The 23,107-nt window shown below is 33.1% G+C and overlaps 1 protein-coding gene across 1 annotated transcript; it reads right to left on the bottom strand.

Moving 5' to 3' along the window:
• Nucleotides 1-343: 343 nt before the first annotated feature.
• On the bottom strand, nucleotides 344-22,618 carry LOC114333833 (glycine, alanine and asparagine-rich protein-like). Its single transcript, XM_028283824.2, has 4 exons — nucleotides 22,571-22,618; nucleotides 17,071-17,106; nucleotides 13,031-13,320; nucleotides 344-926 (listed from the first exon to the last, which is right to left on the bottom strand). The coding sequence occupies exons 2-4, from the start codon at nucleotides 17,099-17,101 to the stop codon at nucleotides 438-440; spliced, it is 810 nt and encodes a 269-aa protein (XP_028139625.1). The 5' UTR covers nucleotides 17,102-17,106; nucleotides 22,571-22,618; the 3' UTR covers nucleotides 344-437.
• Between the last annotated feature and the right edge of the window lie 489 nt (nucleotides 22,619-23,107).

Here is a 23,107-nt window from a genome sequence, read left to right as displayed (position 1 = left end):
CTGCCCAAGTCATTCTGATTTTACTAGTTATCTCTGCCGTTTGATCCTCTTTGTTTAGTTTTATCGAGACATCTAGATATATATATACTATTCAACACTGTCGATCTCACTTCCATCTAAGTATATTGTGATAGTTTAATGTGTCATCACTTTTGTGTTATTTAAATTAATTTTTAAATCCATTTTCGAAGATTCTTGTTCAACTTCTTCTAGTGTTGTTCCTGTTTTGTTGCTTATAAGAACTATGTTATCGGAAAAGATTAGATGATTTAAGAACCTACCTAATAACCTACCTAATATACCTACCTAATAACCAATAGTAAGTAAATAATAACCAAATAAATTATTTTCGTAAGATTTTATTATGAAAGCATAGTATAAAAAACATAAAAAACATCATAAAAAAATATAAAAAAATAAACTCTAAACTCTAAACACTAATGATGATAATCGGAACCGAATCCTCCATATCCTTTACCACCATGTCCACCATGTCCAGCGGCAGCTGCACCAGCTGCCGCAGCATTTGATTGTGCAAGATGAGCTGCCGCAGCTGCTTTCTGTGCTGCGGCTTCTGTTTGATGTAAATCGGCCAAACAGTTTTGAAGCTGGGCCGATAACTGACTTATGCGCTGTTTAGCTTCCACTACCATAGCATGCTGAGCAGCTGCTGCTTGTGCGGCTTCGGCGGCGGCTTGGCTCGCTTGCTGAGCGCCCGCTTGGGCAGCAGTTACGGCTGCTGTTAAGGCACTAAGTTGGGATTGGGCTTGATGAGCAGTATTCTCAGCAGCTTGGGCCGTAGCTTGAGTTTGTTGATATTGAGCTATTTCACCTTGGAGCTGTTGCTGAGCTTCCGCGAGTTGTCGCTTTATGCTACCTGCTAGGGCTTGTTTGCCGACCAAGGCAGCTTGGGCAGCTTGAGCAGCCTGAAATCAAACGTTTTGAATAATTAAACAAACTATTTAAAATCTAAAACAGAGACATAAAGAAAACATTAGAAGTTTATGTTACTATTATATAAAAAGTGATTTGTATCTAAAATAGCTAGATAATTATTTAGTGGGAGCAACTAGTATTAATACATTTAGTTAGTGAAAAATATATACGTATAAATTTAATGAAAATGCCATAAATGAAACCAATAATAACGTGGACACAAAAAAAATGTTTTAAATTTCTACCTTTCATATATTTATGTTTACTTTTGATCTAGTTTATTTTTGTAGATTTAGTAGGTACCTACACAATTTGAGTTGGAAATACGTTTATTTGACCGATTTGATTTTCACATCGGAAAGCGGTCCCAAAATACAAATTAAATAAAATGGTTCATCGGAATTTAAGACATCTCTACACTAGAACCGGAGTCACCAGAAATGACCACAAATAAAGAAATTAGTATAAATTCGTATACATACGAAATTCGAGAAACACTCGAAAAAGCTGAACAACAGGAAAGCTGCTGGTAAAGACAGAGCACCAAACGAGTTACTGAAATATTTGTGGAACAGTAAATGCAAAACAATTGACAACATTATTTAAAAACATAATAAAATACTGAAATAATGGAGAAGTAGCGAACTAAGTCTACTATCCAAAAACTTGTTAAGTAAATTTGTTAAGTACAAACCATAGGTAATACCCATAAACTTAATCCTTGTTAAGTACTACCCTCAAATTTACAACTAAAATTTTACAAGAACTAATGAACCAGAGGATAAGTTTATTAGATTAATAACAGGGTTTTCGTATTGGAAAATCATGTACAGATGGATATTCATCATAAAGCAAATTACACATAAATTTTACGAAAAAAAGTTATTCTTCATAAAAAACTCTGCATGATCCAAAATCTAAGATTTAACCATCAAATATCAAATTTTTTTGAATATTATACGAGGTATGTCAAAAAGTTAGAATTTCGCTTAAGAGTAAAGTAGCTTTACTTTTCACAATATTGAAAATAGCTATTATGAAAAGTTGTAGGGAAAAAATTTTTTTTTGAAAAATTATGGATAACTAACATTATTTGCAGTTATTTCAATTCAGATTATTATTAATTTTACAAAAAAAAAGTGATTCTTAATAAAAAGTTCTGCATGGTCTAAAACCTAAAGTACAACTATCTTATGGTAAATTTTATCAATTTTATACGAGGTATGTCAAATAATATGAATTTCGCTCAAGAGTAAAATAGGTTTATTTTTCACAATATCGAAAATTGTTATTTTAAAAAGTTATTTAAAATTAAAAACTATGTCTCAGTATGTAATTACATCTTTTTATTAAAATATTCTGAACTATAAAGGTTCTTTACTTTTGATCTAAATTTATCTTTTTTAACGTACCTCGTATAAAATTGATAAAATTTGATATAAGATGGTTTTATTTTAGGTTTTAGACCATCCAGAACTTTTTATTAAGAATAACTATTTTTCGTAAAATTATTAATAAGAGAGTTATCAGAATTGAAATAACTGAAAATAATGTTAGTTACCCATAATTAAAAAAAAAAAAAATTTTTTTCAATTAGAAGGATGTAATTGCATATTAGAATATTGTTTTAATTCCAAACAACTTTTCATAATAGCAATTTTCAATGTTGTGAAGAATAAAGCTACCTTATTCTTGAGTGAAATTCAAACTTTTTGACATACCTCGTATAACATTCATAAAATTTGATATCTGATAGTTGAATCTTGGGTTTTGGACTATGCAGAACTTTTTATGAAGAATATCTTTTTTCGTAAAATTAATAATAAAACAGTTTTCCATATTATGGATACAACTTACAGGGACATACTGTATATATATATTCTTCAATTTATTTATGGATGAAATCATCACAAATGTCAACAAAGGAAGTGGATACAAAATGGGAAACAAAGGGAAGAGAGTCTGCAAGGAATAGTCCGCAGATTGAGCAAAAAAATTTAATATGACAATCTCAGCTCACAAAACTAAAACAACAGTAATCAGCAAATAACTAATCCGATGTTAAATATAAATTAATGGCATCAATATTGAACAAGTAATGAAAATAAAGTATCATAGAACTACACTGTCCCGGTATGGAGACCTGGACAAAGACGTGAGAGGTCTAGTACAAAAAGAGTAAGTATACAGGCAGGATGCCTAAATAACACTAGGAATAACCTATAATATGACGAAACCGACATATTATTAATAATTAACATTGAGATGAAGTGAAGAATTTGTAAAGCCAGTGTAAGAAAAATAGTCACATATTGTAACGTTTGAAAAAACTCCAACATTAATTTAATATCCCAATTCCCAAAAAGAATGTCTATTTTTTTAATTTATTTTGTGAAGTTCAATATCATTATAAGATCCCAAGCCGACCCTGTATACAGCCATGAAGTATTGCAGCAACATTTCAATGTGTTACAAGATTCCTGTTTATTTGAGACGCAAAAACAGAATTTGTAAGAAGTGTTGACAAAAGTACAGTTCTAATGCGTAGATGAACTTTCTAGAACAAATCTTGAACTGAAAGTTGAGTTCTTGTCAACTAAGCATCCCTAAGGATCAAAATCGCTCGGTACTTCCGTCGTATTTTCCCCGATCTGTGGCTTCAGACCGAAGCGCAGATCAGTCCGGTTTGATTTCTTCAAGCGTGAAGATCGCTTGCCGACTCACCCCAAAAGGGCGTGGTGCCTTTTGTTACCCGCCGGTAAAGGGTATAGTATGTCGTTCTGGAAGATCTAGTGTGAGGGCACGATGTTTTTTTTTTACCCCGTAGTGAAGTTGGGTGCTCTTACACTGTGTTTGAGTTGTGACGCAGTACTATACGCCGGCGTGGTATGAAGTCCCTGTATCTTGTCCAAGTTCCTGTTTAAATGAAGTCTTCCGAGTCCCGATTGATGTCCTGATGTAGACATTTTGAGTTCCAGTCCCGTGATGTTTATCCAGTTGATTGCCCCGAAATAAAAAGGAAGCCATGAAGCCCACCTCAGGTCGATGACCCTGCTTGTTTGTAGATGAACCCCCTTTCCGTGTAGTTTGTGACGTGTGATAAAGGATTTTGTTTAAATATGGTATGATATATTTTTTTAAATTTTGCAAGGATCCCAAATGGATAAATATTTTTGTTGGTAAAGAGTTTTGAAAAATAATAGTTGTTTGTGCTTTCATGATGCAACTTGTAAATTAAAATGACAGTGACTTTGACCTTTGACAGCTGCGTCAAAATTTTGTTTTGACATACACTGTCCAACAAGTTCTTTTGTCATTCTTTTGTTATGTTAAATTGAAGATTTTTTTTGTAATGTAAAAGATTTGTAGATATTTTGTCCTGTAAAATCATTTCCTGTTAAAAGTTTTTTTGTTTGTTTAAAAAAAAAAACACCGTAAAGTTTTAAATAAATGTTTGTGAAAGTGTATCTATCATCTCATTTCTGTAGCCTTTGGAAAAATTTTAACAGAAAACTAATGCAACTGTATGAAAGTTTTAGTTCAGGAGAAAAGAAAGAATATGGCATAGAAGCCAATAATAAGGAAAGATGTTGTCCCAATGTAACCCCAAAGAGGAATCAATGATGATTGTCCCCCCGATTGGTACCCGTAAGTAAGAAAGTATCCAGTAAGTACCCATAGGTGAAATAGAGGATTTATTTCAAACGGCGTCCCTTTTTGTTAAATAGTAGAAAGATCCTCTAGTCAGAGTAAGTACCCTTATGTATTTAGTTATGGTAGTGTAGTCATCTTAACACCCCTTCACCCTCCCTAACGAATCTACGACCTAGCTCCCGCACAACAAATGAGCTGCCGTCCCGCAACGAGGCTTTATGTGTCTGCTTCTTCTTCTTTAGCCCCATTCTTACCCCCCAGTATCTCTATAGATAGTCTTTCCTTGTTCCCATATGAGCAGACATGTAAAACGCTTCAAATGGCGCCCAACGTGGGGCTCAAAACGCTTCAAATTGCGCCCAACGTGTGGGGCTCTAAACGCATCAAATGTCGCCCAACGTGTGAGGCCGATTCATTTTTCTGCCTCCTTCAGTATCCAGTAGTTGTCTTGTCCAGTTGAATGCTTCAAATGGCCCCGACTACGTGGGGCATGTCTGTTTTGGCCTCCCTTAGACCCCATTAGCATGTGCCCACTACCATATCCCTTTAGCCTCCTTTCGGTCTCATTTGTACTACAACTGTTAGGCAGTGCCCGTCTTGGGTAGCCGATCTCAGTTTGTGGTGCAAGTGTTTCCGATAACATGGAAGCTCGACTCGTGTCATGTTTTGTATGCCCACTGTTACAAGTCTAGCTTGTAGACATGTTCAACTAGTAGTTAGCCTATCTACTAGTCCCCAATGTCTTTAGCCACCCCCCACTTAGTGTTACATTTGTAACGTACACCCTGAAGTTTGACCTGAGTAGATATCGCCCCAGTCTTCCCATGTAGTTTAGCCCAGATTCCTCTTGTCTTGCCCCCCCGAAACTGTTTCATGTCTTTTAGTGCCCCCGAAACTGTTTCAGTCTGTTAGTCCCCATGAAAGAGCCCATTTTTGTAGTTTTTGTTGCAGAATGTTAATAATTTTTCCAAAGAGGTGTAAGTAAGTACACATTTTGTTGTGATGTTGATTTGGTCGTGCTGTTGATTGTATGGGCATGTACCATTTCATACATCATAGTGTATTTAACTTGTAACCCCATATGTATACTGGTATTGTATTGTATTGTAAGTATCGTAGAACAGAATTGTATGTTATTGTAGCGTACTAACTGTATTGTATTGATATTGTACCCATGATGAAAGCATTGATTTGAATTTTTTTGAAAATATTGATGAAATATATATAGACAAACAGTTGAATAAAAAAGTAACGTAAAATTTTTTTGAAAATTTTGATTAAAAGTAACGTTAAATATTTTGAATATTGAATCCAATTATGAAGTATAACAGTATGTTGTATTTTTTGCATGTATTCCTATAGATCAACAGTTTTTTTTACAGAATAATCGTTTTTTGTGATTTATTGATTTGGTCATTTGATTAGATGTGTGATGTTGTTGGTATGGTCCGTGTATGAGCTTAGCCCCGTATAGTCTGTGTGAGAGTAGTCCCTTGTTTTTCCAGCGAAGCCTATCTCTGTTGGTGTATGTCATGCCACAGGTTAGTTGGAGAAGTCATCCCATTGAGAAGTCATCCCCTTGAGAAGTGGCCCCGTGAAGAAGTGAAGAGGGAAACCGTGGAGAGGCCCCCCACTTCTGTGTTTTTTTCAAGCAGCCAGGAGAAAAGCTGTCACTTTTAGATTTGAAGATAGCGTTCTCTGTCGACACTGTTTGAGAATAACTGTCTTGAAGTGTAGAAGTTAGCCCCTGAAAAAGCCCCCCCCTTGTCTGTGTTGCCCCTTGTTTTTTTTTTTTTTTGACTAATCTATCTTTGTAGGTGTCAAAAGGATGCCAGAGGTTAGTTAAAAAGAGCCCGTGAAGTAGTAGTTGAAGTCTCCCCCCAGTGAAGTAGTTGAAGTCCCCCCGTGAATGAAGTATGTCTTTTTGTATCTGACATGTCACAAGTGTAATACTCGTGATGAAGGAAGTGTTGTTCAGCTATCTGTGAACACTTTCATTAGTAGTCGGAGCAAGAAATGTCTTATCCCGTGTGAGCTCATATAGGAACCAAATTTCAATATTGTTTGTGTTTGTAAGCCCCTGAGTATATCTAGAAGTCAAAAAGTATGTTGTTGTCTGTTTGTTTGTCTATCCCTGTTTTGTCTGGAAGTTTTAGAGCCCATTGTCTGTTGTCCCGTGTTGTCTATTAGCCTGTGTTGTCTATTAGCCCGTGTTGTCTATTAGCCCGTGTTGTCTATTAGCCCGTGTTGTCTATTAGCCCGTGTTGTCTGTTAGCCCGTGTCCGTGCTGGAGTTTGATTTTTTTTGGCGAATAGTTAGTTGACCTCTCTTCTCTTTGTTGATTGAAAGTAGGCCAAGAGCAGAAGCTGTGACAAGGCTGGTGAGGTTAGGATCTGGCCGCGTTGAGTACAGGTGAAGCTTGCTTTCGGTCGATAAATGGAAGCGGTTGTTCGTCAGAACTGTCATACTTTCCAATGTCCCTTTGGTCTTCCCCTTGCGTGTTGCTTTCACCCCCTGTTTTGAAAAAGTAGCCCCCCGTTTTGAAAAATAAAGTCCACCCCCAGTCTTGAGAAGTGAAATGCCCCCAGTCTTGAGAAATGAAATGCCCCCAGTTTTGAAAAGTAAAGCCCAACCCCCCTGTCTTGAAAAATGAAGTCTATCCCCTGTTTCGAAAAGTGAAGTGTAGCCCTGTTTTGAAAATGAAGTCTTTCCCCAGCTTGTGATTTGAAAATGAGAGAGTTGTCTAGTGAACGTTCATGAAAGGTTCTTATGTCCTGGATTGGACTGTTGATTGAAAACGTAATGATGTAGTGTTCTCTATATCATATGTTGCGTTCATTTCCCTTAGTCTTGTTTAAAAAGTTTGATATCCTGTTTGAACCCAGTATACTAGTCTTTTCGGTCTTTTGTTGTTGTCACACGTATCCCCCCTCCCCCCTTGTTAATATTGTCTTGATTTTAGTCCTTGTTGTTGTCATATACCCTTTTGTCTAGCCCTGTTTTGTTTGAATGAGTTGTTGAAGTAAGTTGTTGGTGAGATTTTGTCTCACTGAGGTATTTAGATTGGATTGTCTAAATCCTCATTTTTGCTGAACCGTTGCCAACAAAATTCCCTGAAACTCGCTAGGCGTTTAGTGGAGTTTAGGCAGATGCCTATCTGCTGAGCCTAGAGCTCAAATGATTTTTTTTAGTTTTTGAGAACCGCTCGCGGTTAGGCAACGAGGTGACAAGGCTGTGTCTGCCCTGGTATGTCACTTGTGTTACTGCTGTGGATGTCAGCGAGGTCCACACAGGGCACAAGTTTAGTTTCTTTCCCAAGGCACAGAAACTCTTGTCACCTACAGTTCTTTGTAGAGTCAAGAAACATTTAAGTCTACTCGACTTTAAAGAGTCTGGCGATTGATGGCACGCTAGCCCAATCCCTAACGACTTTTTTGTTTTGTTTAATCCCCACTAGCCATTATCTAAATATTTTGATATTGTTGTCCTGTCACACCTAAGATGTCCATGTTGGATTTTTTTCTGTTTGTTATCGAAAACTGGATAATCTTATCCAGGTTTCTCTTTTGCGCGGAGGCTTTGTAACGTTTGAAAAAACTCCAACATTAATTTAATATCCCAATTCCCAAAAAGAATGTCTATTTTTTTAATTTATTTTGTGAAGTTCAATATCATTATAAGATCCCAAGCCGACCCTGTATACAGCCATGAAGTATTGCAGCAACATTTCAATGTGTTACAAGATTCCTGTTTATTTGAGACGCAAAAACAGAATTTGTAAGAAGTGTTGACAAAAGTACAGTTCTAATGCGTAGATGAACTTTCTAGAACAAATCTTGAACTGAAAGTTGAGTTCTTGTCAACTAAGCATCCCTAAGGATCAAAATCGCTCGGTACTTCCGTCGTATTTTCCCCGATCTGTGGCTTCAGACCGAAGCGCAGATCAGTCCGGTTTGATTTCTTCAAGCGTGAAGATCGCTTGCCGACTCACCCCAAAAGGGCGTGGTGCCTTTTGTTACCCGCCGGTAAAGGGTATAGTATGTCGTTCTGGAAGATCTAGTGTGAGGGCACGATGTTTTTTTTTTACCCCGTAGTGAAGTTGGGTGCTCTTACACTGTGTTTGAGTTGTGACGCAGTACTATACGCCGGCGTGGTATGAAGTCCCTGTATCTTGTCCAAGTTCCTGTTTAAATGAAGTCTTCCGAGTCCCGATTGATGTCCTGATGTAGACATTTTGAGTTCCAGTCCCGTGATGTTTATCCAGTTGATTGCCCCGAAATAAAAAGGAAGCCATGAAGCCCACCTCAGGTCGATGACTCTGCTTGTTTGTAGATGAACCCCCTTTCCGTGTAGTTTGTGACGTGTGATAAAGGATTTTGTTTAAATATGGTATGATATATTTTTTTAAATTTTGCAAGGATCCCAAATGGATAAATATTTTTGTTGGTAAAGAGTTTTGAAAAATAATAGTTGTTTGTGCTTTCATGATGCAACTTGTAAATTAAAATGACAGTGACTTTGACCTTTGACAGCTGCGTCAAAATTTTGTTTTGACATACACTGTCCAACAAGTTCTTTTGTCATTCTTTTGTTATGTTAAATTGAAGATTTTTTTTGTAATGTAAAAGATTTGTAGATATTTTGTCCTGTAAAATCATTTCCTGTTAAAAGTTTTTTTGTTTGTTTAAAAAAAAAAACACCGTAAAGTTTTAAATAAATGTTTGTGAAAGTGTATCTATCATCTCATTTCTGTAGCCTTTGGAAAAATTTTAACAGAAAACTAATGCAACTGTATGAAAGTTTTAGTTCAGGAGAAAAGAAAGAATATGGCATAGAAGCCAATAATAAGGAAAGATGTTGTCCCAATGTAACCCCAAAGAGGAATCAATGATGATTGTCCCCCCGATTGGTACCCGTAAGTAAGAAAGTATCCAGTAAGTACCCATAGGTGAAATAGAGGATTTATTTCAAACGGCGTCCCTTTTTGTTAAATAGTAGAAAGATCCTCTAGTCAGAGTAAGTACCCTTATGTATTTAGTTATGGTAGTGTAGTCATCTTAACACCCCTTCACCCTCCCTAACGAATCTACGACCTAGCTCCCGCACAACAAATGAGCTGCCGTCCCGCAACGAGGCTTTATGTGTCTGCTTCTTCTTCTTTAGCCCCATTCTTACCCCCCAGTATCTCTATAGATAGTCTTTCCTTGTTCCCATATGAGCAGACATGTAAAACGCTTCAATATTCATCAGAAATAGTCACATATTCATCAGAAATAGGATCCGACACAACCACAATATAAAGTCAACAAGAAACGGCAGAAATGAGAGTACTGAGAAGAATTACAGGAAATAAGCTGAGAGATCGAAAGAGGAGTGAAGATATTAGAAGAAAATGTAACGTACAGTGTATGAATGTATAAAAAAATGGAATATACATAAGCGACCCGTTTAGTCAAAATATGAAGAGATAAATAACCAATAGGCAGAAGAAGTATCGGACGACCACATAAAAGATGGAGTGACAACCTTCCATAGAGGTATTTATCAAACCGCCAATGAACAAACAGAATTGACTGTCAAGAGGAAGAAGAAGAAGAAGAAGAACAAGTCAATTTGGGATTGTGTCATGGGTTTTTTCCTAAATTTTCCTCATGATTTCTTAACTTAAAGGTGAATTAATTCGTCTCATCGCACCTTAAAAATATTGCCAATACCTGTTAAAAGTCCTCTAGTTTAAAATGTTTAACATATGTAAACTTAAATTACGGTTAATTTACAGTAAACATAGTATCTAACATAAAGGTTCCACAAGGAAATACCTTCAGAGACATCTTTATTTTAAGATTTGTATAGATTTTTAAGTAAGGCAAAAGGTAACAGAAGTTAAAGAAGAAAACCGAAGTAAGCACGAGGAGTAAAACGGACTAAAAAATATAAAATACTTTGATGATGGATGTATGGAAAGCATAAACAGAAAAAAATATTTGCGGCAGGCAATTTTACAAAGAGATACAAGACAAATCAGTGACAGTACAAGAAAGCAACAAATAAACTCATTCAAAAATAGGAGAAAGCTTTTTAAGACAGCATATCACTTAAATTAAAAGCATAAATTCATGAATAAAGTTTTAAAATTAACTTCGCTATAATTAACTATAATAAAGTTCAGTATTTTCAGGCCTACTGAATGATAAGGTAAATGTAAAGAAATCAATAATATTGATTAGGTACTGGATTAGTAAAAATTAAAAAATCAAGGTTTAGATTTTAACATCTCTTATCAAACTAACATATGTATAAAAAATATGCTTTCCACCTACCTCTAGCAAAAGTATACTTTTCCTGACCTGATTGTAGGGAGCAAAGTCGTACTTTTTCTCCCTAGGGAGGGAAAGTACTTTCCCTCTCTAGGGAGGAAAAGTAAAAGTGACGTCATGGTATGTCATTGATGAAATAACTTATTGACGCCCTATACAATATTCTATTATTACGTAAGTATCTATACATTTTAACGTGTATTTATAGAGCACCCTGTATTTTGCAGAATGGTAAAAACAGTAAATTGCTATTTTGATTTAACAATGTATTAATAATTTGACTTATATTTGACAGTTGACAGTTATACTGTAACTACTTGTTAGTTTTAGTGCTCTAATAAATTTTGTCAGTTAGTTACATAAATAAATTATTTAAAAATGAAAAAAATTACTTGATATTTGAGGAAGGTGGAAAAATCATATGTATAACATGGGAGTGAAGTGCCTTTTTCTCCCTCGAATGATAACTGCCCACCGCTACGCGTCGGGCAGTATATTCTTTTTCTCATGATCATCTTTCAGTGCGTCACAGTTTTTCGATTACTCTCTAACGCATTAAATTGTATGTGACAGAAAAAAAGGCACGTCTGGGAATACTTCGGTAATTATTCTAGTTCGGTGATTATTCTAGTTGTCGATAGATGGCGCCATAATCAAAAAAGAATTATTTATTAAATAAAATAATAATATTATCAATATAATCTGTACAATTTATAAGACTATACAAATGAAAGAAAATACCATTTTATAAATGCAATAGACACAATTGATTTGGTTTTATTCCAAATTGAAAATAAAATTTGACAACTGTCAGATTTAACTAAAATGTCACGTTAGAATAAATGTCATAAATATGTATTATCACGGACTTACCTTTTTTTCTATAATTTGTGACGCACTGAAAAATGTTCATGAAAAGGAGAATACTTCATTTTTGGGAGGAAAAGTAGCAATTTCCTCCCTTGTTATACAAATAGCTATTTCCACCTACCTCTAACGAAAGTATACTTTTCCGGACCTGATTTTAGGGAGCAAAGTTGTACTTTTCCTCCCTAGGGAGGAAAAGTAAAAGTGACGTCATGGTATTTCATTCATGAAATATAACTTATTGACGCCCTGTACAATATCTATTTTCTATTACGTAAGTATCTATACATTTTAACGTTTATTAGAAACACTCTGTATTTTGCAGAATGGTAAAAAACAGTAAATTGTTATTCTGATTTAACAATGTTTACATTAATAATTTGACTTATATTTGACAGTTGACAGTTATAATGTACCTACTTGTTGGTTTTAGTTCTAATAAATTTTGTTGGTTAGTTATATAAATATATTAAGTAAAAATAAAAAAATGACTTGTTATTTGAGGAAGGTGGAAAAACCATATGTATAACATGGGAGTAAAGTGCCTTTTCCTCCCTTGAATGATTACTGCCCTCCGCTACGCGTCGGGCAGTAAACTTCATTCTCGGGAGGAAAAGTAGCACTTTCCTCCCTTGTTATACAAATAGCTATTTCCACCTACCCCTACCGAAAGTATACTTTTCCTGACCTATTTTTAGGGAGCAAAGTCGTAATTTTTCTCCCTAGGGAGTAAAAGTAAAAGTGACGTCATGCTATGTCATTGATGAAATAACTTATTGACACCCTATACAATATTCTATTATCTATTACGGAAATATCTATACATTTAAACGTTTATTTATAGAACACCTTGTATTTTGCATAATGACAGTAAATTGTTATTTTGATTTAACAATGTTTACATTAATAATTTGACTTAAATTTGATGGTTGACAGTTATAATGTAACTACTTGTTAGTTTTAGTTCTCTAATAAATTTTGTTTGTTATGTACATAAGCAAATTATTTAAAAATAAAAAAATGACCGTTATTTGAGGAGGGTGGAAAAGTCATATGTATAACATGGGAGTAAAGTGCCTTTTCCTCCCTTGAATGATTACTGCCCTTCGCTACGCGTCGGGCAGTAAACTTCATTCTCGGGAGGAAAAGTGGCACTTTCCTCCCTTGTTATACAAATAGCTATTTTAACTGTATTTAAACAAAATATTATAATTTTATGAATTTACTTTTAATCTAGAAATAAACATAATAGTTACCCCATATGCAGCACTAGCTAAACTACTTTTGATACCAAATGCCGCTTGGCTACCCGCTGTGTGTTGACTCTGAACTGCGTTGTTTGCTTGAACAGCCGACGAGTGAGCAAGGCTAGCCAATTCAGCACCAGTTGCTTTGCCAGTATCATAATCGCCGCCTCCATGTCCATGTCCGCCTACGCTGTTTTCATCGAAGTGACTGTAAGAAACGTAAGAGCCATCTGGAAAGGGTTCAAGAACTACGGGTTCATTCTTCTGCTGCTTAGATCCTGAGGCTGAGATCGTTGTTACTATAAGTACAAACAAAAATAAAAAGTCATTTAAATATTAAGACAAGAAGAAAAAACAGCAAACTTTTATTTGGTAAAAATCACGCACATGCAAGAAACACAACTACAATTCTTTTAAAATATTAAAACTGCATTTAGATCTCGATTAAGGAATGATAGGTCTGGACACCTTGACATATCTAGGCTCGCTGTTGACTAAAGATAACAATGTAAGTGAAGAAATTCAAAGAAGAAAAGTGCTTGCCAATAAGTGATACTATGACTTGACAAGACAGATGGTCTCAAAACTAACCAGAGCATTTAAAGTGACAGTTTGCAAAAATACTAATACGACCAGTGCTAACACATGGGGAAAGCAGGTCACGGAAGGTCAAGGATCAACACAGAAAGGCCAAGAACTGTTTAAACGTTTCAAGCGAAAAAACCTAAGAAAAATATATGGAGGACTAAAAGAGCACGGTTTAAGGCGCCTGCATTGCAACTTTTAGTTGTATAGAAGTTTTGGGAACCTCACGTAAAATTCATTAAGATAACACGTCTTAAATGGTAGGGGATGTACATAATCGAGTGAGAGAAAGGTGTAACAGTCAGAAACGTTTTTGACCGAAAAGGGCCGATTGAACAACGAGCCAGATGAAGACCAGGACTTATATCAAAAGAAATCTTCTTCCTTAAGTTCCGTCTCCCAATCGGAGGTTGAATATCAGCATCACTATCTTTATTCTATCTACCGCTGCTCTGAAGGGTTCGATGGAAATGCATTTAAACCAGTCCCTTAAAATTTTCAACCATGACACTTTCCTGCTTCCTATACTTCTTCCTTCTCTCATCTTTAAATAATAAAATAACATCTTCTGCACAATATCACGAAGGGAGATATTTTAGGAAAGCGTAGTGTCGGAAAGCGACGATTGTAAGGGCTGCGTAATCTGAGAGTGGTTTAATTGCTCATCAAACTAGCTATGTTAGAGCAGCTATAAACAGAATATATATAGTTATGATGATCAACAACCTTCGAAAGAAGACGACACCTTAAGGAGAAAAAGCGGATGATAGTATGATACTAAATACCTTTCAATGTAAATGGACATAGTACCAAAGAAAAACAAATCAACAAAATTACCAAAAATAAATAATTATGAGTAACTCCTATTCTGTTTCAGTTGTTGTTGACTGTACGTTGTCTTTTCACCTTTTCGGCGGCCTTCCTACGGGTCTTCTGCTATACAGCTTGTTGTTTATACAGATTTTCGCTAATCTATCTGGCTCCATTTGGTTTACATGTTCGTTCCAGATTTTCTTTCTTGTTTTTATCCACCTGTTAATATTTTGAATTTTTCATCGTTCTCGTATACTTCTGTTGTTTTGTCTGTCTCTTAGTGATATACCCTCTATTATTGATCTTAATACTTTCATTTCGATATTGTTGATTTGTTGTTTCGTCTTTCTTGTATCGGTCCTTGTCTCCGCTGCATATATTAGAGGTCTTACTGTTGTCTCGTATACTTTTATTTTGCTTTCCGTTGTCAGATATTTGTTTCTCCATATGGTTTCTCGGAGCAACCACTTGCCGCTTTTGTTGCTTGTGTTGTGGTCTCTGTTCTTATATTCCTGTCACTAGTGATCTCTACTCCTAGGTAATTGAATTTCATTACTTGTTCTACAATTTTGCCGTCTATTTCTAACTTGCATCTATGCGGCTCTTTACTTATCACTATATATTTAGTTTTTTCTACTGATATTCTTATATTAAATTTATTTGCTGTGATATTAAAAGTGTGGAGCTGCCTTTGTAGGTTATCCTCGTTATCAGCAATTAGTACTGCATCATCGGCATAGCATAGTATCGTAATTTTATGCGCTCCCATGTGGTATCCATGTCGTTTTCTTACTTCGTGAATTATTTGATTCATCACCATATTGAATAACAATGGGCTGAGCGAGTCTCCTTGGCGGATTCTTCCTTTTAGTTCTATGCGTTCTGTTTCTCCTGTTGACATTATTATTCTGGTCTTGTTGTTCTTGTTAATTTAATTAATTAGCCTTATTATTTGGTGGTCTATTTGTTCAGCTTGTAATAAATTTCAGATGTCATTTCGCCTCAACCTGTCAAAAGCACTTTTTAAATCTACAAACCATATGTATGCTAGTTTTACATATTCAATAGAATTTTTTACTATTTGTCTGATAATAAAAATTGCATCTATTGTGCTGCTGTTCTTCCGGAAGCCTTGTTGTTCATCTGCCATGTTCGCTTTTTTCTCGATTTTATCTTTTATGACTGCCGTCAACAATTTTAATGTGCTGTTCATCAGACTTATGCCTCTATAATTTTCAGGATTTTTCGAGTCTCCCTTTTTGAGTATCGGTAGCAGGAGACGTTCCTTCCATTCCGCTGGTACTACTCCGATATTTATTATATTATCCACAAATAATTTTAGGAGCCATTTGAGTAGTGTTAATCCTCTATATTTTAGGCTTTATCTATCTTGATAAAAAGATAAATTATATCATTCGATCACTTCAAGGGAATTAGAAAGAGCACTCAAATATTGTGATCAGGTTTTGTGCATAGTCGAAACATATGATATATGTAACTCAAAACTATCTATTGTCACAAGATTGGAAATACTAAAACGCTATGATTTGTCTTTAGTAGGTACTACATAAAAGCAGATTTAAAACAATCTGCCACTAACGAGACGGTATCAAACATAATAAATACTGCCCTGTATCTACATAATACCAGTAAAGGTAAAAAACATCCTATCTTTTATATCTAATCACCATAGAGATTTTGAACAAATTTCTAAACATCTTTGAAGACTAGAGGAGAAGAAGAAATCAAAAGTCATGATTGCGTCTCGTAGGGACTAAATACAAACAAGAGAAAATCTATATTTATTATGTGTTAAAGATTTCCACGACCACGTTACTAATCAGGGTGTTTTGCTGAGAATGCAAAAAGAAAAAGAGTTGTTAACCACAATAGAAACAGCCAAAATTAAACACCTCGGTCACATCATGAGGAACAGCTAAAAGTATGGACTGCTGCAACTAATATTACAAGGAAAAGAAGAAGGAAAACGCGGACCAGGAAAGCAAAGAATTTCCTGGCTGAAAAATTTACGCACGTGGTTTTACACAACAACCACAAATCTTTTTAGAGCAGCAGTGTGCAAGTACCATTGTCATGATGGTCGCCAACATCCGAAATGGATAGACACTACAAGAAGAAGGAAAAAGATTTTCACGGAGATTGCACACGAAGCTCAATACAATAGGCGCATAGAAAGAAGACCATTCATGAAATAATAAATTATAACAAATATTGTTTTCTTTTGTAGATAGGGAATCTTGTATGTAGCAAATTTTAATAAAATATATATTTAAAACTGAAGAAAAGAAGTAATAGAATAAATACATATTATTTTCCTGTTTTGTGATGACTGCGGAAATACATACATAATTGCCATAAAATAATTTATGCAATTTTTCCAGAATATATTTAAAAAATTAAAACGCTCAGATAACTATTTTTTAAAATCACTTACTTCGTACCTGACAAGTGGTTACTAATCATTAAAAAATTTACAAAAAATTACAATTAAAAGAGCTTGATTCTATAACTATGTAACATAATTTTCCACAGCTAGTAAAACTCACTAATGTGTACATAATTTTACTTAGAAACTTTTATAATCAGTGCCGTTTAATTTAAAATAAAATTATATTTCAAACAATACTTACAGGCAGTAGCTAGTACGAAAAACCTGAACATCTTCACTAAAAAACAAATAAAATATTAATTTAATAAAGGAATTCATTGCATGGGAAATTTAATATTTAAAAATATGAAATAGTATATTGTACAACAAGAGAGAAAAACAAATTTTTCTCACGAGTGTAGAAGTTTGTTGAGTGCCGCAAATCAAGCGAGGGAGAAATATGTCGTTTTCTCACGTGTTGAACACTGTACTTTTTCTATGGATGCGTTTTTGTCAAGAGTTCAAAGTTTAAAATTAAATAATTTAGGTGCTTTTATGTAGATTATAATATGCCAAAATTGAAATAAAATACATATTATACACATATGTAGGTATTTAATATTCTTAATATTTACATACTTTTATTTATTTAAAATTATAGTTACAGTTATATTTGAACAGTTTTGAAAGGTAATTCCTGGTAAGTTTTAATTTGACACATTTTATTTTACAAAAATATTTGTGTTTGTTTTGTGCATGTTACCATGGAAACAGCGATTCTACGTATTGAACCCGTGAGAAAAAATATTTCTCACTGCAATGGCTGACTTTTCTCACAGCCTGAGAAATTGTTCGTTTTGAATGTATGCAAGTAGTGAGAGAAGTTGCACATTGTATAGCATCCATAGAAAAATTCCATTTCTATACAGTATGGTGGAAGTGAAAGGAATAAATTCGTTATGTCGTAAGCCGGCCATTTTAAAGAAAAGTTTAAAAGATAGGTTGATTTTTATTTTTAAATTATGATTTTTGACATTGTATAATATCATACTAGTGACGTCAAACATCTGGACGTGATGACGTAATCGATGATTTTTTTAAATGAAAATAGGGTTCGTGTGACAGCCCATTTAAAATATTATTCAATTATCTATTCAGTGATATACACATTCATACTTATTTATACAGGGTGTACAAATTTTTTTTAATAAATTAATTTTCACAAAAAATAATATACATTGAGGACTTTGAGTTGGAATAAATTCATTATCTCGAGAAGGAGCGAATTTGGAGAGAAATGCTGAGAGAGGTCGATTTTTATTTTTAAATTATGACTTTTTCGCATATATATCATAATATTGACGTCATCCATCTGGGCGTGATGACGTAATCGATTATTTTTTTAAATGAGAGTAGGGATCGTGTGATAGCTCATTTGAAAGTTTATTTAATTTTGGATTCAGTAATATTAACGTTAATATAATTATTTATACAGGGCGTCCAAAAAATGTTTTTGGAATTTAATTAATTCCGAAAAAAAAGAAGAATGTATGTAATTCATTTATTTCAAAATACATTTGAGTATTGTCAGCAAACAGAAAGAAATGTTTATTTGACAAATAAATCGCTTATCGCTTAAATTCAATGTTAAAACTTCCACCAACCTCTCTCTTAGCAGTTTGAAGATTGAATTTTAGAGAAAAGCAATGTTTAGTTGTGAAATTAACATTATTACCTGTTTTTCTGACAGAAGTAAAATGTATTTTTAATTAAAAAAATTGGCGGCATTCTTCTTTTTGTGTAAATTAATTTACTTAATAAATTTTTTTGTACACCCTGTACAAATAATTATGTTAATGTTTATATTACTGGATAGAGAATTAAATAACCTTTCGAATGGAGCTATCACACAACCCCTACTCTCATTTAAAAAAATCATCGATTAAGTCATCATACCTAGAAGAATGACGTCACTAGTATGATATATATGCGAAAAAGTCATAATTTAAAAATAAAAATCGACCCGTCTCAGGATTTCCCTTTAGATTTGTCCATTCTCGAGATAATGAATTTATTCCAACTCAAACGTCCTCACTGTATGTAATTTATTTAATTCAAAATACATTTTATTGGTATCAGAAAATAGAAAAAATATTTATTTCACAAATAAGCATTGCCCCCCCCCCATCGACTACGTCATCACGTCCATATGGATGACGTCACTAGTATGATATATATTGTCAAAAAATCATAATTTAAAAATAAAAATCTACCTGTTTCAGCATTTTTTCTTAAAGTCACCTGCTTACGATATAACGAATTTATTTCTTTAATTTTCACCATATTTATGTACATCTACTACTAACAATTTTCAAATTTTATTAAGTGAATACTGTTGGGGAAACTGAATAGGATATTAAATAAAATCTCTGGAGAGACTTGATGAACTCATTTGTGAAGGTCTTCCTTACACGTCTAATTAACAGTATGAAACTGTCTTGCAAATATTCGGGACTTGACCCGAGAAAATCAATATAAATATAATCAATCAATATAAATGACCATAAATGACCATAAATTATAAATCAATATAAATAATCAACCATATCGAGAAAATCAATAAAATGAAAATCGGCAAAACTCCAAATATAAATTACCGTTTTTCGATAAACAACAATATATTAGAAAAAAACTCGTTTAAATTAGCATGAAAATTGGAGATGAAGAAGCAGAAGAACAGGCAGGGTAGAGCCGGTAGATCCAGAGTTCAGTCCTATATAGTATTACCCGAATAATTGAAAAAAGACTGCAATTAATCAGAGAATAAATAAACAATTTGTAGATTTGCAAAAAGGCTATGATAGCATACCATTTCAAAAATATAAGTAGCATTACGGAAAAGATATACGTACATAATGGTATAATAAAATCTGTTAAACGAATATACGAAGAAATAACTACCAATGTAAAAATAAATCTGTTAAACGAATATACGAAGAAATAACTACCAATGTAAAAATAAATGAGCGATTGTCTTACGGGTTTCCAGTAAAAAAAAGACTCAAACAAGGATAATGCCTTCAGAATATAAGTACCTAGGTCTAAAGATAACTAAAGACGAACTAGCCGATAAAGCCATAAATGAAAGAAATATGCAGGGCAGATAAGCCATCTTTATGATTAATAGTACTATCCCTTGAGACCATTACATTTCAAAAAAAGTCTTTATATTTTCAGCCATACAGACAGAGCAAAATAAAGCTATCCAGCCCACAATACCATTCCGAAAGCTGAGTTAAAGTTAAAGATATACACCAGAATTTTACAACCGTATAATTAACAAAAGAAGTTATTTTATCAAAAAAAATTTAATTCCCATACAAATCTTAAACAAACCAAAACTATACCTAACAATAATAATAGTATTTTCCTAACTCAAACACATACTACCTATCTCTATCATACATTAAGGAATTCTTCGAACAAATGTCGGACATGTTGGCAAAATATAGTCAATGTTGGACATAAATAATCAGGAAAATATTTTTCAAAATTTAAATTCAATGTTACAAAAGATCAGCAGTCAGATGTTGTTTATAAAGTAATTGTAAAGCCTGCAAATCAACATGTATATTGGACAAACTCATCAAAATCTACATAAAAGGGTTGTTGCACATAAAAATAATGTACAAACCAATAAATTCAGCACTAAAATTTTAGCCAACCATTCTATCGAAAATAATCATTATTTTCTGATTTAAGAAAATTATAGTGAAAGAATTCAATATGATCACAACGAAAATATTAAGTAGGTAATAGCAGCCACTACGACAAAATTAATATTAACTTAGACAAAGACACAAACATAAAAGTTTTTGTATTTTAGTAGACACATTTAACTTTATAGTGAAGAGTAAAACCAAAAATAGCTAAAACTGAAAAGTAGAACATTGCATTACGCCAGTATTTAGATACCAAACAGAAACGAAGACCTTTATATCAAAAACAATCAAATGACTCTGGATACACAACTAAAAATATAATAAGTACAACTTTAAATAGACTAAAGGATAAGAAATCATAAGACGTATTAGACAAAACTACCCGTTAAAATATGTAAAAGTATAAACAAAAATGCTTATAAATAGATTTATATTGAAGATTCGTAGGAATCCGGTAAACTTCGGATCATTATAGAAAAGACAATAAACAATATATATACTAAATTCACAATCAAGGTGAACTAGACATAAACACATATATACACGTTGAATGTTACGAGGAGCACTCTCAAATGCTGATTTAAAATGTATATATATTTTACCAATTCAAATCATGATTTAGAATGTTTACACATTATAAATCATGATTAGGAAGTGCTCCTCATAATATTGAAGTATCTTTGTTTGTTTATTTCTACTGCATCTTGATTGTGATTTTAGTATAAATAATATATGAAAAGTAGAAATAGCGCCAAATTATTAGAATTACAAATTTAAGGAATAATTGGTTAATACAGTTTAATAAAATTCAATCTTAAGTCCTGATAAAAGTATTCAAAACTTGCTTTATACAACGAAAGCTTTATATATTTCAAAAACAAAGAATTTTATTAACCCGCGAGTAGTCGCGCCGTTAGATAGAATCTGACATTTTATCCTTTTTCGCGATAACTTGATGAAAAATTTTGCAATTTTGAAAAAATTTCGTAAGTGCCTCGAGGAGAGGTGTATTTTGTTCTTCTTATTTTTCTTTTTGTGGAATTTATGGCTTTGGGGATAGCCAATTAGCTTTAATAATTGTTAGAAATAATATTTCTAACATAACAAGTAAAATAAAATACTATAAAATAAAAATTTGTTGTAAATTCGTATTTAAATTCGTATTTTGAGATAGAATCTAACACGCGACTATTCACGTTACAGAAGTGAGCACGACTACTCCCGGGTTAATGAAAAATTTAAGCAATAATTAGTTAATACAGCTTAATAAAATTCAAACTTAAGTCCTGATAAAAGTATTCAAAACTTGCTTTATACAACAAAAGCTTAATATTTCAAAAACAAAGAATTTAATTAATGAAAAATTTAAGCAAGACGTAGTTAATACAGTTTAATAAAATTTAAACTTAAGTGCTGATAAAAGTATTCAACACTTGCTTTATACAATGGAAACTTTATATTTCAAAAACAAAGAATTTAACCAATAAAAAAAATCAAACTAATATTTCAAGTAGAAAAAATAGTTCTTAATCTGTACAAAATTTGACTAGACAAAAAAATAAAATGCGAGAAACAAAATAACCTTACTTCGTAACATAGCATACAAAAGGAGGATCTGAAATCCTAAGGCGAAGTAAAAAATTAACGGATTATAAAATGACACTCAGAACAATATTAAAGAAGAAAATATGGTGTAAAGACCAATATAAAAAAGAAAGATTTAATAAATTTCTTGTGTAAAGACAAATATCTCCAAAATCATATCTATAAAAACGTTTACAAATACAACAATTGCAAAAATATTTTAGAAAAAATTGATAAAATAGGGTTAATTTTAGCAGTAAAAACAAACAATCCAGTCATTGAAAATCATTATTTAAACGTTAGATTTTACAATTTCATTACAAGCTAATTTGACCAATCATTCCTTTAAAAACTTTAGCAGATTCTTGAAATGTTTGATTTGTTTCAATCACTAAAATTTTTATAACAATAAAAGATACAACAAATAACGTAATAAAATTCTGAGAAATTACTTACGTTGGCAATTACTTTTCTTGTGATACTGTTGGAAAGGTACAAAGGAGACTGTTTTAGTGGACCATTGAGTGAAATATTTATAGTTCTAATCAAGAAGAGGTACCTTTGGAGGGGTGTTACTTATTGGATCAAATGTAACAAATTTATAAAACACGATTATCAATTATTCCAAGAAACGAGAACCTCTCTACGACTACAATGGTGTCAATGACTGTCTAGAATATACGCTACTTAAGCAAAATTTGTAAGTAAAAAATTGTCTAGAACAAAATGGAATAAAACACCATAAAAATATATTAATTTGATATTTAAAAAATTTTGGTTTAATAAAGATTGATAAACGTATTATTGCCCATAAAATTATAATTTTCGGAGAGTTCCTAATTAAGTTTTAAAATAGACAAGTAAAATCAAATGTTTATAATTAAAATTGAGTGCACTGTTTTTCTAAAGACACCATACTAATATACTTTTTCGTACGTTTTGCGAACATCTTCAGGCATCGATGGATATTGACCACGAAACTAATTTTTGCCG

The sequence above is a fragment of the Diabrotica virgifera genome, chromosome 2 (genome assembly GCF_917563875.1).
Source record: "Diabrotica virgifera virgifera chromosome 2, PGI_DIABVI_V3a".
In the NCBI taxonomy this organism is placed as follows: domain Eukaryota; kingdom Metazoa; phylum Arthropoda; class Insecta; order Coleoptera; family Chrysomelidae; genus Diabrotica; species Diabrotica virgifera.
Note: the sequence above shows the minus strand (reverse complement) of the source record. Positions and strands in the feature narration are given on the sequence as shown.

Coding starts and splice junctions, on each gene's coding strand:
- LOC114333833 (XM_028283824.2), bottom strand. CDS start 17,101: ATGTTCAGGTTTTTCGTACTAGCTACTGCCT. Junction 13,321..17,070: donor TTTCGTACTAGCTACTGCCT/GTAAGTATTGTT, acceptor TTGTACTTATAG/TAACAACGATCTCAGCCTCA. Junction 927..13,030: donor TAGCTAGTGCTGCATATGGG/GTAACTATTATG, acceptor GTTTGATTTCAG/GCTGCTCAAGCTGCCCAAGC.